Source organism: Alligator sinensis, unplaced genomic scaffold (assembly GCF_000455745.1).
Source record: "Alligator sinensis unplaced genomic scaffold, ASM45574v1 scaffold743_1, whole genome shotgun sequence".
Taxonomy (NCBI): Eukaryota; Metazoa; Chordata; order Crocodylia; family Alligatoridae; genus Alligator; species Alligator sinensis.
Window position 1 is genome coordinate 97,417 of NW_005842512.1, and position 14,637 is coordinate 112,053.

A 14,637-nucleotide genomic window follows, 5' to 3' on the forward strand; every position below is an offset into this window, starting at 1 on the left:
TATGCAGGGGGTCGGACTCGATGATCTATTGAGGTCCCTTCCGACCCTAACATCTATGAATCTATGAATCTATCCTCTCCATAAATCACCCTCCAGGTATTTAAAGGCTGTTATCAAATCCCCACTTCAGCCTTCTGTTCTCCAGGCTACATAATAACCCTAGCTTTTTCAGCCTTTCCTCATAAAAGTCATGCTTTTCATGCCTCTATTAATTTTTCTTGCTATTTATTGGACTCTCTCCAATCTGTCCACATCCTTTTTGAAGCGTGGGGCCCAAAAATAGACATATTACTCCAAGTGAAGACTCACCAGTGCTGAATGGAGTAAAAGAATCACATTCCCCTATTTACAAATGACACTCCTGTTAATACACACCAGTATACCATTGGCCTCTTTTGCAACAAGAGCACACTGTTGTCTCATATTCATCTTATAGTCTTCTGTAACTCCCAGATCCTTCTCTACAGTACTGCAGCCTAGCCAGTCATTCCCTAATCTGTATTTGGGCATGCAGTTATTCTGTCCCAAGTGCACACCTTTGCACTGAGATTTGCAAAGCATTTGCCAGCATCCTTTCTTATGTTACCAACAGAGAAACAGACATGATCTCTACGTGGTAAGGTTTACAATCTAAAGTACAAATCCTGCTCATGTTTATGCATAGATTTAATTTTGCTGCTTCCCACAAATAGTCCCACAGGCTTCAGTGTGGCTGTTCACATGTTTAGAAAGTGTGAATTGGATATACAGAGTCAGAGCCTAGTAGGATTTTTCTGCACCCTAAATTGGTCCTGATTAATCCTATGCGTGGACACTCATATTCTAGAACATAGTTTTTCAATCTGTGGTATGTGTACCCCTGGGGGTACGCGAGACACAGGCAGGGGGTACGCAGGTACCCCAACACTATCTCTTTTGCCCTCTTTTCCTCTCTCTCTCTTGCCCCTTCCTCCTCTCAAAACTATGGCAACAAATTTGGTGTAATTAAAAAAAATTAAATTCCCCAGTAATAATTTGGTGTGCCATCCTAGAGGCTCATCCCTCCTATCTTTGGCCTACATCACCTCTACCCAGGTACATACCTGAGTTGTGCATCCCTGGTGTAAAAGGTGGCAACCCTACCCACACCAGATTAGACATCTGTCATATCACGGCCTTATATACACAGCCCTTCTTCCAACATATGGCACACATTAGTCTATAAATATAAAATCCCCTGGAAAATTGAGTGTCAGGGTACTTGTTCAAATTTTCAGAAGTTAGGGGGTACTTGCTACTTAAACGGTTGAGAAACACTGTTCTAGAACTCTGTATGTAGCCCCGGTTATTCTACAACTACATAGCTACAAAAGCCCTAGAAACAGGTTGTATAGATTTGTTGACAGGTTTAATTGTTTCTGGTTTTCAGTTTTTAATAGAAAATATCCTCTGAAGCATCCTAACAAGTTTTTCCCCCCTTAGTGTACAGATGCACATTTCTGGGGTCAACAATACTCAGCTAAATGTCCAGTACACACTGCACATGTCTACACAAGACACTACTGAGCAGTGGTTACTGCATGTTTATTTAGCACTTGTCACGTAAAAGATGTTTGCTGAAGCTACTGTGCAGTAACTCCGGTTACTGAGCATTTATTTAGTACTTGCTTATACAAGTACTAAATAAATATGCAGTAACTGGAGTTACTGCGCAGTAGCGCCAGCAAACATTTTTTAAGTGACGTTACTGCGCAGTAGCCTAATAAATCTGCACAGTAGCGTATTAGCACTGTCTGTGCTGTGACATGCTACTGCACACTATTATTCAGCTACTGTGCAGTCAGTGTCTCATGTAGACATGCCCACAGACATCCATTTCCTCAGATTTTAAGTGATACCAAGACTTTTATTTTCTTTTAAAAAACACAGGAAGTTGGAAAAGAGAGAGAGGGAGAAAATAAGGAGAAAAATACTTCATAATATTGCAACATCAATGGTAAGAAACAAAGAACCCAAATAAATTCCCACTGCAATCAATCCACAGTGACTTCAGAGGGGAGTCAGTCTACATCGATCATAAATAAGGAAATTTGTGAAGATAGTGTTTTACTGCATTTGCATTTCATGGCACCAGTATGAAATGTGCAATGTGGCTGAGTTAGGATTACTAAAGCAACTTTAACCATGAGAAATTTCTTTTCTTTTTTTTAAATCATGAGATTTCCACCCCACCTCCACACCCCCGCTAATGTGGCATTAAAAATAGGTTTGGCATTTGCTCTCTTATTTTAAAAAATATTTTTACAATGTACAAAATATTCATGCTTATATGCGCACATGAAGGGAGGAGCACTGGATTAAGTTGTGTGTGGGTTTTTTTTTTCTTTTATTCTTTTTTTCCAGTATCCTGAAAACTACTTAGTACAGTGCTTACTTTCAACCAGCAGAAATACTTCACCCTGGAAACGCAGACAGCCCTATGCATGTTTCTCATTGGACCCATTTACATCACCCACTGCAGTGCTTTGAGCCCTGACTCAAACTTTTAGCACAGAGCCTGAAACTACAAAGACTCTGAGCACAGCAGGATCAACATAAGAGGACATTTCTGCATTTTGTCAACCTGTAAGCACATTACATTATAAATGAGGAATCAGCCATATAACAAGTTTGACAGTCTATTGTTAAATTAGGCAATATAAATTGTAGCTGTGTTTTTGGTACAACCCAGAAAGGACTGTTGAAAATTCATGGCTATGAAAGTCCACTGTCTCTTCTACATACCCCCTATAAAATACAGGATAATTCGTCTATAGGGAGTTTCATATATTTTAATAACCAAGATCTACTCAAGACACACATTTTATTATCTATTGTGTTTTCAGTAGTTACTACTTGGAAGAAATTAGGAAACTCTCCTTCCTTCATTTTAATTAAGAAGCTCAAGAGCCTGCAATTGAATTTGCTTTGTGCTAAGCATGGTCCATATACATTGTAAATGAAAGTCCATACTCCAAACAGTTAAAATCTGCATAGACAAACTGTCTGAGGGAATGCTGGCATCCCCATGTGCGGGCCGGGAGCGGTCCGAGGTTCTCGGGGGCGCACGGTGGGCTGTGGCCAGCAGCCCTGGCACGCAGGTCGGGAAATGCAGGCCGGTGGACTAGAATTAGGCACGGACGCTTAGCGGTTGATTAAAGATTATTTTACTTACACTGAAGATGATCGCGGTGCAGGCAGGAAAACTTGCTTGAGTTGCAGTTACAGACAGGAAAGAAGAAAGGCGGACAAGAGTTCCTTCCACGCGAACCTCTAGCCCAATCCAGTTGAAGGCTCTAAACATGCGAGCCCATCGTGTCAACCGAAGAAAACAACTCGGAGAAAAGAGCTCTGGATACACTCACACGAAGTTTGCTAGGCTCCGTGGAACTTGCGCGCAGGGAAGGGGTTCGTCGAGGGATCATTCGGCGACGGGGAGAGGCCAGAGGTTGATCAGACCCCTATAGCCTTCTCAAGGTACACACTGGGTCCGTTAGGCTCCGCAGCGCTTAGAGATCTTCACGAGACGTGAAGTTCTCCTTCTCCTGATGGTTGTGGAGTCCTCCAACTTGGGCGGAAACTGCTCAAGCCTCTTATACGGCTAGCAAGCCAACTCCTAGTGGCGGGAAATAATTTAGCAGTGCCGAAGCATGCACAAACAAAATCACACCCTTGGGTTGTGACACCCCATTTTACACATACTGAACAGGGGAACAAATTGCTTGTCCACCGTCTCTTGTGTCAACCAGCTCTGCTCACACTCCTCTACTGGATTCAAGACATACACATACACTCAGGACCTCTGTATGGGGATGTATACAACCTGCTCTATAGTCTCTGCACTACTTAGAGCAGAGCTTTCCAAACTGTGTGCCGCGACACATTAGTGTGTCGGCGGCAGTGTGTAGGTATGTCGCACGAAATGCAGAAAATTTTGCGGAAGGGCACTGCGGAGCTCCCTTACTCGCGTCTGCTTCCCTTGGCCCCTCCCCCGGAACTGAATTACTGTGTCGCGAAATGATGCATGTCTAAAAAGTGTGTCACCAACATGAAAAGTTTGGAAAGCTCTGACTTAGAGACTCTCCTGTGCCAGAGTAATATTCAAATAGCCAGTTAAACCAGCTTGTGGCCCATCTGCATTACCACAGCAACAAAACAGGGCAGAAGATCTAGCCTTTAGTGTTTAAAAGGGTATGTTTTAAATCAGCAACATAAAAATCTTAGCCTCTCTCTCTCGTCTTTCAATGTAGTTAAATACTTGCATTCAGTGGGCTACTGTGATTCAGAAGTGGATGTGCTATAATTTGAATCAGAAACTCCTTTATTATTTGGACTAAGTATATGCAGAACTCATCTTTAACGGACTAAGCTTTAAAAAAATCCACTGTGTTGTTGTGTTTAGCAGAGCTTGCTGAAGCTAGCTATCATTTCTCTTTCATTTTGTTTCCTTTCAATAGACTACTTAGCATGCAGCAAGCTAAGAAACAACACACTGCAGCAGGCATTAGCTGTGGCTGCACTCTTCTTTTCATCAGGAACACAAACCATACAATTCTTACAGCAACCAACATGAAAAGCCTTGAGTTAAATCCCTTATTTATTTAGTGTACTATAAAGTCCCTACTCTCTCATATTACTGTTCTGATCAATCAGGTATGTGAGGTTTTCCAGGCAACAGGTGTTTTTTGAAACAAAATACAACCTTCCCTTCAGCTCATTATGTGAAAGAGACAGCAGCTGCAGGCATAATGCTTAAGACACATGGTCTATAAGACACCCAGAAGAAAAACACCCCTTGTTCTACTTGTTAAGGTAAAGCACAGATGTTATTGCAGCACTAAGCAGAAGCATAAGGCGACCATGGCCTGTGTGGCATGTTGTAAATTTAGATTCTAAAATTTCAGAATAACTTAATAGAGAGTAAATGTAATCACTAATTTCTTTACACAATGGAAACTTGCTAATGTATCATCCTTTGCTTCTGAAGAAATAGCCATTATTTCTTTTTATTTATTTATTATAGTGGCATCCATACAATGCTAGCACTCAGGGAAATTAAATCCATTTACATTTAAGTATTTCAACTGAACCAAATTGTCTATGTCAAATGGTAACCAGAACAGGGCAGACTTAATCATTCAGCTGCACCCAATGACTAGATTTGCAGTTCTGTAGAAGAGATTTAGTTGACAACACTAGTGGATTTTTTGGTTTGTTCATTTGTTTGGTCTGATGCAATACTACATTTGACCATCTTTAAGCAATGCTGAAGAGGCTTCCTTTCATGGAGGATTACAGTACTGTGATTTAGTTTTCACTTGCTGTGGGCACACAGGCAGTCACCATAAACCAGCTGATGTGCAGTAGAGCCCCATCTCTTTTGACCCACCCTGTGGTAAACTGTTCCTATGTCCTAAAGCCATCTAACTTAGGTAAGTTTTATATTGCTGTGCATCACCACAGCATTAAAATCACTCACCAGCATTCTTCCCTTTTCATGATCAAGCCTGTAATGGAATAGGTTTTTGGTTTTGATTATTTTCCAGATTATCAATTCCCTCCATACACGTACTTTTCTTTGGCAGGCAGAGGTTTAAGGGTAGAGCTAATCATTGTGTTGTGAGTGTTGTCGTTATGGTGGAAAGGTTTTTCCAAAGAGAAAGGCCCTGAAGTATTTCTTAAAAATACTCAGACTCTGAATTTCCCTGCCCTCCTGGTTCCCTCTAATTTTCTATGTCTCTGACTGAGAACCTCTTACTTTTTGGACCATTATGTCTAAAATTATATAGGAAACATGGCTGGAAGGACAACCTCAGAACTCCTTTCCCTTGAGCAGACTGTCTTAGTGCATTTTAGATGTAATGTGCTCGGACACACAAGCAGATAAAACATGCACCCTGTCTTTGCAGCCTGAGTGCACGCATTTCTGTCTGCAGGGTTTAGGAATATGGAAGAGCAGCTGTGATTAATTAATGCATATGAGGAAAAGGCAAGATCACATAGACTTATTGAGATGTGTGAAAATCCTGAGACTCCTTCAATTCAAATCCTATTTACTGGAGACCAGCTTACTAATTCTGCGAGATGAGCCTCCTATCTGCACATAGCTTTATGGCACTGCAATACAATGTCAGGTATTTTCAGATGGATTTACCCTTTGCCCCTCTACCTCAAAAAAATAATGTTAAAAAGGTAAGTTTAAACAAAAGCATCCTGAAGGTAAGATAGTATAGAGGTGTCACTCTATAGAGTGGCTTCATTTACTCTGAACTGACTTCAACTTTATAAAAAATTCCTCATTGCAAGATTTATTGCAAGAAAGAAAAAAAGGGGGAGGAATAAAAAATAGGAGAACAAGAGACAGAGAAATAGATGACAACTAGCTTCATAAATGAATTTCAAGTAAGATAGGTCATGAGTTATAAAAATAAAAATATGCAAGGATACAAATTTTCAAAAATAATAATAAAACCCTATAAATTATTTTAAACCAGATTGTGCAAATTAATGCTCTGTGTAACTCCATGATTTTACTGTTATCCTGTTACCTTTCTGATGATCTCCTACTTGTCAAAAGTTGTCTTTAATTAAGCCAAAGTGTACACGTGTGTTCAATTTGATGCCAGAATGGACTATTTGCACTGTTCACTGTTTAGAGTCTCCATGAGTTTCAGCAGCAGAAGGGCCTTAAGTCTTCTGAAGGACAGACTTCATCATTCTATGTGTTCATGCAGCCAGTACTACTAGTGCTCTGTAGCTACATTTGACTGAGGCCTTCAAGCATTGCTGCCATGCTACTGGAAAGGTAAAACAGCTGCAAAGATTCCGCTCCTGCACAATTAAGGCAGGTATAGAAGACCCAAAGGTATTTTGAGACAGCTACAATTATACTGGAGGAGTGAAAATAGGTAGATATACTCACATGTGTCTTCACATCACCTTCTAGAGTCCTGCTATTCCTGAGAAATTCAGCCACACTCCCATTCAACAGTCTATCAAAGGCTTCAACATATGGTGCTACACCTATGACAGAGAGCATTTCATTATAGTTGGTTCATAAAAGGTTGTAATTTATAGCACTGTCCTTTGCAGTCTAAGGGAAAGATATTGCAGAGATGAGGGAAAAATGATTAAATTTAATATATTTCAGTCCCCACTAATTTGTAAAATCAGTGAAAACGAACAAATAATGGGAATTTCCAGAACAACAGATACAATAAAGCTGCAAGCAGAATCAAGCAAGCAGTGTGAAGATTAACTGTATGTTAACTGTATATTGTATGTGGCTATCCTCTTCTGTTCTAAGATAACTGGTGCCAAAAATAAACACTCTCCAATACTTGCATGATAAACATAGTTTAGATCTTTTTATTAACGAAGTGCTATTAATGTACATAAAATAAATGAGATCCTTATAAAAATAATCTTTATCTTTAGGGGGTCTGTTAGGAAGACTAAGGCAGAGATGGAACTGGGATTAGCGACCCAGATCAAAGACAACAAGAAGTCCTTTTTGAAATACATAGGGGGTAAAAAGAAGGTACCGGGTAACATAGGGCCTCTGCAGGATACGCTAGGAAATCTGGTGGTCACACCAGACAACAAAGCTAATCTCTTTAACAATTTCTTTGCCTCCATCTTTTTGACAAGGGACAGGGGCATCCCCCACACTGGGATCCCCGATGGACCCAGGGGAGGCACTGCCAGGCCCAGGGTCAGTGAGGACCTAGTCAGAGAACTTCTGGTGGGTCTAGACGTGTTCAAATCAGCAGGTCCTGATGATCTCCACCCCAGAGTGCTGAAGGAATTAGCAGAGGTCATTGTGGGACCCCTGGCACAGCTTTATGAGCACTCGTGGTGCTCTGGCCAGGTGTCGGAGGACTGGAAAAGGGCCAGTGTGGTCCCCATTTTCAAAAAAGGGAGGAAGGAGGACCCAGGAAACTACAGTCCTGTTAGTTTTACCTCAGTCCTGGGGAAGCTCTTTAAGAAAATTATCCAAGAGCACATCTGCAAGGGACCAGCAGGGGAGATTATGCTTAGGGGCAACCAACATGGGTTCATTCGAGGCAGGTCCTGTCAGATCAACCTGGTGACCTTCTACGACCAGGTCACAAAATCCTTAGACGAAGGTGTCGCAATGGATGTAGTCTTTCTGGACTTTAGGAAAGTCTTCGACACTGTCTCTCACCCCATTCTCATTAAGAAATTAGATGACTGTGGCGTCAATGCCTACACAGTCAGATGGGTCACAAATTGGCTGGAGGGCCGCACCCAGAGAGTGGTGGTGGACGGGTCTTTTTTGACCTGGAGGGATGTGGACAGTGGGGTCCCCCAGGGCTCGGTCCTCGGGCCTGCACTGTTCAACATCTTCATCAGCGAGTTGGACGAGGGGGTGAAAAGCACCTTGTTCAAATTCACGGATGACACTAAAATGTGGGGAGAGGTGGGCATGCTGGAGGAGAGGGACAGGCTGCAACTAGATCTGGACAGGTTACAGGGGTGGGCGGATGAGAATAGGATGGAATTCAATACTGACAAGTGCAAGGTGCTGCACCTGGGGACGAAGAACCTGCAGCAGACCTACAGGCTGGGGAACTCCCTTCTCGTCAGTGCAGAGGCAGAAAAGGATCTTGGTGTCATCACCGATTCCAAAATGAACATGGGCCGCCAATGTAGGCACGCGGTCAGGAAGGCTAGCTGCACCTTGTCATGCATCCACAGATGCATCTCAAGCAGGTCCAAGGAGGTGATCCTCCCCCTCTATGAGACACTAGTCAGCCCACATTTGGAGTACTGCGTCCAGTTCTGGGCGCCACACTTCAGGAGGGATGTGGACAGCATTGAGAGGGTCCAGAGGAGGGCCACTCACATGATCAGGGGGCAGCAAGGCAGGCCCTATAAGCAGAGGCCATGGGACCTGAACCTGTTCAGCATCCACAAGAGAAGGCTGAGAGGGGATCTGGTGCCATCTACAAACTGGCTAAGGGGGACCAGCAGGCTATGGGAGAGTCCCTGTTCCCCTGAGCACTACCAGGAGTAACGAGGAATAACGGCCATAAGTTGACCAAGAGTAGATTCACGCTAGATATCAGGAGGCACTACTTCATAGTCAGGGTGGCTAGGAGCTGGAACCAACTTTCAAGGGAAGTGGTGCTCGCTTCTACCCTGGGGGGTCTTCAAAAGGAGGCTGGATAATCACCTAGCCAGGGTCATTTGACCCCAGCATTCTTTCCTGCCCATGGCAGGGGGTCAGACTTGACGATCTACTTAGGTCCCTTCCAACCCTACCTACTATGAAACTATAATCTGTAATGAATAACTGCTATGTTTAGTCATCCTACCTGTTCCTGGAGCTTTGGTTGGTAGATGTTAACAAATAGCAAGCCATGGAGCTTTACTTTGGCAATAGTGCAATTCTATGATAGGATGGGAATGGTTAGTTACTTTCTGATCAGTTTAAACTTTGAAGCTCGGTGTTTTCTTGTTTTCTCATCTTTGTTGGCCAAACTGTAAATTCTAATAATGATAAAATTTCATTCAGTCATTTGGGAAAAAAGGACAGTGCCACTAAATTATTCATCTTGATTAGTATATATACCTAAGTACACCACAGAAGTAGGAATGCCATTTACAATAAAGAGTATACTACACTGTCTTCTAAGGCTGACTTGAATCATCTGGACAACTGAAAAAAAGATATGAGAGGCACTTTTTTATATCCAACTGGTTTTCTGCGTGGCTTTACATATCAACTAAGGGAGAGAAATAATCTTTTCCAGGCGGATTTCCAGTCCTCCTTGACATGTCCTCATACCTCTCGATGGCCCTGATCCAGCATGTGTTAATTTAAGCCATCCATGGCCTTTGTGAACCTGGGTGACTAGAGATCCCAGATCCATAACCATGAAGGCTTGTTTAGCAGTAGCAGCATTTTGGCCCTTTGACAAAAACTACAGGCTTAAGCCATCAGAATTCAGAACTGCCTGTACAAAACGTATTGTGGTTAGGCTGCTTGAGGGGATGTCAAATTTGTCTTGCTCTCCTTATGTTACTTTTTTTTTTTCACCTTATATTCTAAGGAATTTTGGTGCTTTCATCCATTTAAAACGTTAATTCGCAAGGCCTTTGTATGTCCTATGATACAAAGTTTTCAATGGTGGGGAAAGAAATGTTTTCCAAAGCCAGTTCAGTGTTCTTTGTCAAATCTGTGCCAGCCTCAAAGACACTTGTTTTAGCCTTTCCTCTGCAGCACAGACTCAAACAGAATACACCAGCTGCACTAACAACACACAAAAACAGAACATAGCTAGGCCTATTTTTAAGAATCAATTCTGTTGAATTATGAGAATATAAACTAGAGCAGGGGTTCCCAAAGTGTGACCTGCAGACCAAGCGTGGCCTACAACCCCTTTTCATGTGGCTTGCCACCCAGAATTGTCCCTTTGGGAGCAAAAGTTTGAGAACCCCTGACCTAACATTTCTAGGGCCCTTGCTGTAATTTAACAACTCTTTGATTTGTCTGCAATCCTGCCACTATAATCTTCAGAAATAAAATGGGTACTATTCTCTCCCCACTGTGTTGCCCTGCATGCTAACAGTATAAATCAGAAAGATACAAGTGAGCCCAGAATGAGCCCCTTGCACATTCTAAAGTAAGTAATTTATAAATTCTTTGAATCATTAATATGGAAGAGAGCAACATATTTCTATTTCTGCCTAAACCCTCAGGGAATTTCAAGAGCAGGAAATATAACTAAATACCAAATTTACTCAATTCTAAGATGACCCTGAATTTAAGATGACCCACCAATTGTTAGGTTCTATACATGGAAAATGTATAAATTTGTTATAATTCCCCATGTATAGAATCTAATTATTGGAGAGTCATCTTTAATTCATCCTCCCCACCATTGCAGGAGGCAGGCAGTAGGGGGGTAGGTGGTGTGGGGAGATCAAATAGCTTGCCCCCTGCTTGTGTCCTCCCTCCTGCCACCTCTGCCTCCTGCCTGCCCCCTCACAGCCTTGGGCCCCCATTCCCCTTCCCCCTCTGCCTCTACTCCATTTCCTCCCCTTCCCTCCCCAGGCTTTCCTCCCCCTCCTCAGTCTCTGCTCCCCACTCCTTCCCTTACACTTGCTCCATGTCAGCAGCCTCTGTCCCCATTCTGGCCAGGGGCACTGAGCATTCCCACAGGTCAGCTCCTGGAGTAGCTGTACAGGCTGTGCACTGCTGCTGGGCTGGGACTGTACTCGGTGTCCAAGGCTGCAGTGTGGATGCAACCTGCCAGCAAGGAGTAAAGTGAGGGAGGGAGAGGGAGGCAAGGGAGCAGAAGCTGCATGAGGAGGGGAGATGGGTAAAAGGGTTTTCTTTCCTACATTAAATGGAGGAAAAAAACCTCATCCTAGAATCAAATAAATCTGGTAGTAATTTTAATAACAGCAACCTGGTAATGAGCTCCTGTTCTAAGTGAGGCAGGAGAGGGAAAAATGCATCCTTCTTGTAACAATGATGTAATTGGTAAGCCATTAAAACTGCTTAAAATTGGAAAGAAAACCTACCCAGAAACATAATAGTATAGGGATACATAGCTGTGCTCAAGCTACCATATACAAAGCAATGGACCAAAATGAGACATATCATTGGAAATTGTAGTATCCTTCCCATTCCAGGATTAGGGCCTGTTTTGAAAATATATAATATTTAGTAGTAATTTTTATTCCAGTTTGTGTGTGGGTTAAATGTTCTTGCCTGACTACGTATTCAGGCAATTTAGTTTATACATTCAGGAACAAGTAAAATTCTAAATTCAGTTATACAGCGTATGACTAAGTATGGTTTGGCCCTGTGGTGTGGGGAACACATGTAAGTAGGTTCTGATACTAGCTTTCTTTCTCTGTTCTTACGAGTTGCACTTTGTAGATGTACTTCTGTGGGTGGAGCACAAAAGACAATCTGCATTAAAACCAAAACTGAAATGGCAGCACTTCGCAACAAAATGATTATGAATGAGCTCAGATAAGTTTTAATTGATCAGGCAATTAAATGCAGTGACTATGCAGTGAAATCAAGGAAGCTGGGGGGGGAGGGGGCTCTACATTTCTGAATTGCCAATCTATTCAGCAAAATTTGTATTCTGGCTTTTCAGGAATGCTCATTACCTCTGCTAGTTAGAGCTAGCAGGCATTTGCAACGCATGAAACCTCTACAATAATATCAACAGTAATATGGAAAGAGCAGGGAAGCTTTGAAATAAGGATTATATTTAGGGCAGAGATTTCAAAGATAAGGTTCACAGGCCAGACCCAACATACAGAATCATATCAGGTGGCCCATAGGACTCCTGAAGGGACCAGGAACTTGCAGGTGGGGTGAGAAGAGGTGGGCCTACAACCAAATTCCTGTGTATGGAGCCTTGTTGGGGATGCCTGTTGTCAGTGGAGGGGCAAGTGATGGGTGCACCAATTGTTTCAGGTTGGGAAGTGGTAGAATCATAGAAAATTAGGATTGGAAGGGACCTCAGGAGATAATCTAACCCAACCCCACTCAAAGCAGGACTGTCCCCAACTATATCATCCCAGCCAAGGTTTTGTCTACCTGTGACTTAAAAACCTCTAACGATGGATATTCTGCAAACTCTCTGGATAGCCTGTTGCCTTGCTTTACTACTCTCCTAGTGAGAAAGTTTTTCCTAATATCTAACCTGTCTTTCTAATATTTCCCTTGCTACAACTTGAGACCACTGCTCCTTGTTCTGTCATCTGCCACCACTGAGAACCATCTGGCTCCATCTCCTTTGTAAACAGCCTTCAGTCACAGTGGTTAATGTCATCACTACTCACCCCACCACCTGAGTGGGTCCGGATCCAGCCTGCAAGTAGCCCTGCAGTTTAGATCTGGCCTGGGGGACCAAGGAATTTTGACACCCCTGGTCTAGGATACTAATTTATGATTATGATTATCCCAGGAAATTTTCCAGAAGTCTTGAAAGAAACTGCTCTTTGTTAACTCACAGCTCCATAAGGGCTTGTTCTCTCTCATTGAACATAACACATGCTGCTCTTACAAGCTCTGTATCTAGCACTCCCAAAAATTCATAAAAGAACAACACATACCTCCACTGACTCCATTGACAGCTTCATACTCCACTGCTGCAGACCTGTGTGAATCTGAAAATAGTGATTCCAGTCGAATAACAGCTTTTTCCAGCCTCTCCATCAACACATGAGTCTCTGCCATTCTGAAACACTAAATCAGAGATGGAAACTTTGTTAGTTGTTTCAATGAGGGCACAGGCTTTTACCACTATCATCATTCTGTCATTCTTTATCGTTTTAACTTCCACCAAATTTTAGAATTTGACACTTCTGACAACATTTTAAACAGTACCCTCTCATTTCCCCCAAAATTGCAGACCGCATTTTAAGAGTCAAATATTCAGAAATGGCTTCTATTTTTAATCCTGCAAATGGAAAGAAAAAATGCATACCAGTGCAATTTTGGTTACCTGGACAGCCTGATGACACCTACAAATTAGAGCATGAGATGCCCAATTTAAATACAGATAAATGTTGGCATAAGGTTGTGCCTACTATTTACAGATATTAAATACAGATCCAGTTGAGACTGGACTGAAAGCTAAGCTTTGAATGTGCACCCTCTCTCTCTGGATTTTGAAATGGCACTTTCTTAGATCCTCCTGATGCTTTTATACTTTGCAGTAAGATTCTGTTCCAGTCATCTTACTGAAGATTCTGCATTAATAAGCAGCTAAGAAGGTCTCTGCTTTACTTCTTCAAAGTCTGACTTTTCATCAGTTTATGTGTTTTTCTTTTCTTTAATAAAGTATATATTGTTAACAAAATGCATCACTGAATATAAAAGCCGCTTTTCCACAAACATTATTTAATTAACAGCTTCCATGCACACATTTTTCATTTAATGTTGTGAACTTTTCACCCTGCTAAGTGACATACAAGGAATGCACGTGTTATTACCTAATAAAATGTCACTGCTAAAAGTGATAATCCTTACAGATGCCAATAGTAATATTAGATTCCAACAAACTCCATTAGCAACCAAAACAAACAGAACTGTGGTTCTCAGAAGTCCCATTTACTGCAGGGAGTGCGCCTAAACTGCTATTATTAGAAGGTAAACCAATATGAAAAGTAGCTACTATCATTATTATTACAATGTTTTCTTTTCCTTTAAATTTAAATTAAATAAACAGCATATTAGCTGTTAGAATCCTGCACCAAGGTGCAGAATAGTTTTGCTGACTCAGAAAAGATAAGTCCATTTAGCTTAGTCTTCCCTACTTAATAGTCTCAGGGGGTTTTACATGTGAACTATATGAAGAGAGGGAAGATTCCACAAGGAGAAACATTAGAGCCAGCCATTCTCAAGAAAAAGGGTTAACTAAAGAGTGTTCTGTCCTTATTTGTATTAAAAATAAAGGCATACCACAGGGAAGGGGTAAGTTTGAACTATAACCAGAGTGCACGTTGTGCTAAGCGCAGACTGGACATTCAAGTTTGCTCATTTTAGAAATCTCCATTGTTCTACTTTGCAAAATTGATTTGAATATCCATTAGTAGTTGAAAAATATGTATTTATTGTTT

General features: G+C 41.8%; 1 protein-coding gene and 1 long non-coding RNA gene across 4 annotated transcripts in view; both read right to left on the minus strand.

Moving 5' to 3' along the window:
* Positions 1–3,249, minus strand: part of LOC112551570 — a 21,576-nt gene extending 18,327 nt beyond the window's left edge. Inside the window, exon 1 of the long non-coding RNA XR_003095872.1 lies at positions 3,194–3,249. This is a non-coding gene — a long non-coding RNA (uncharacterized LOC112551570). The remainder of the gene's footprint in view (positions 1–3,193) is intronic.
* The window catches only part of CAP2 (cyclase associated actin cytoskeleton regulatory protein 2), a 76,770-nt gene extending 63,513 nt beyond the window's left edge, over positions 1–13,257 (minus strand). For all 3 annotated transcript variants that reach the window (XM_025213234.1, XM_025213235.1, XM_006031546.3), the window contains exons 1-2: positions 13,129–13,257; positions 6,941–7,041 (exon numbers count right to left, since the gene is read on the minus strand). In XM_025213234.1, the coding sequence (XP_025069019.1) occupies positions 6,941–7,041; positions 13,129–13,252 (225 nt within the window). In that variant the 5' untranslated portion in view covers positions 13,253–13,257. The remainder of the gene's footprint in view (positions 1–6,940; positions 7,042–13,128) is intronic.
* Between the last annotated feature and the right edge of the window lie 1,380 nt (positions 13,258–14,637).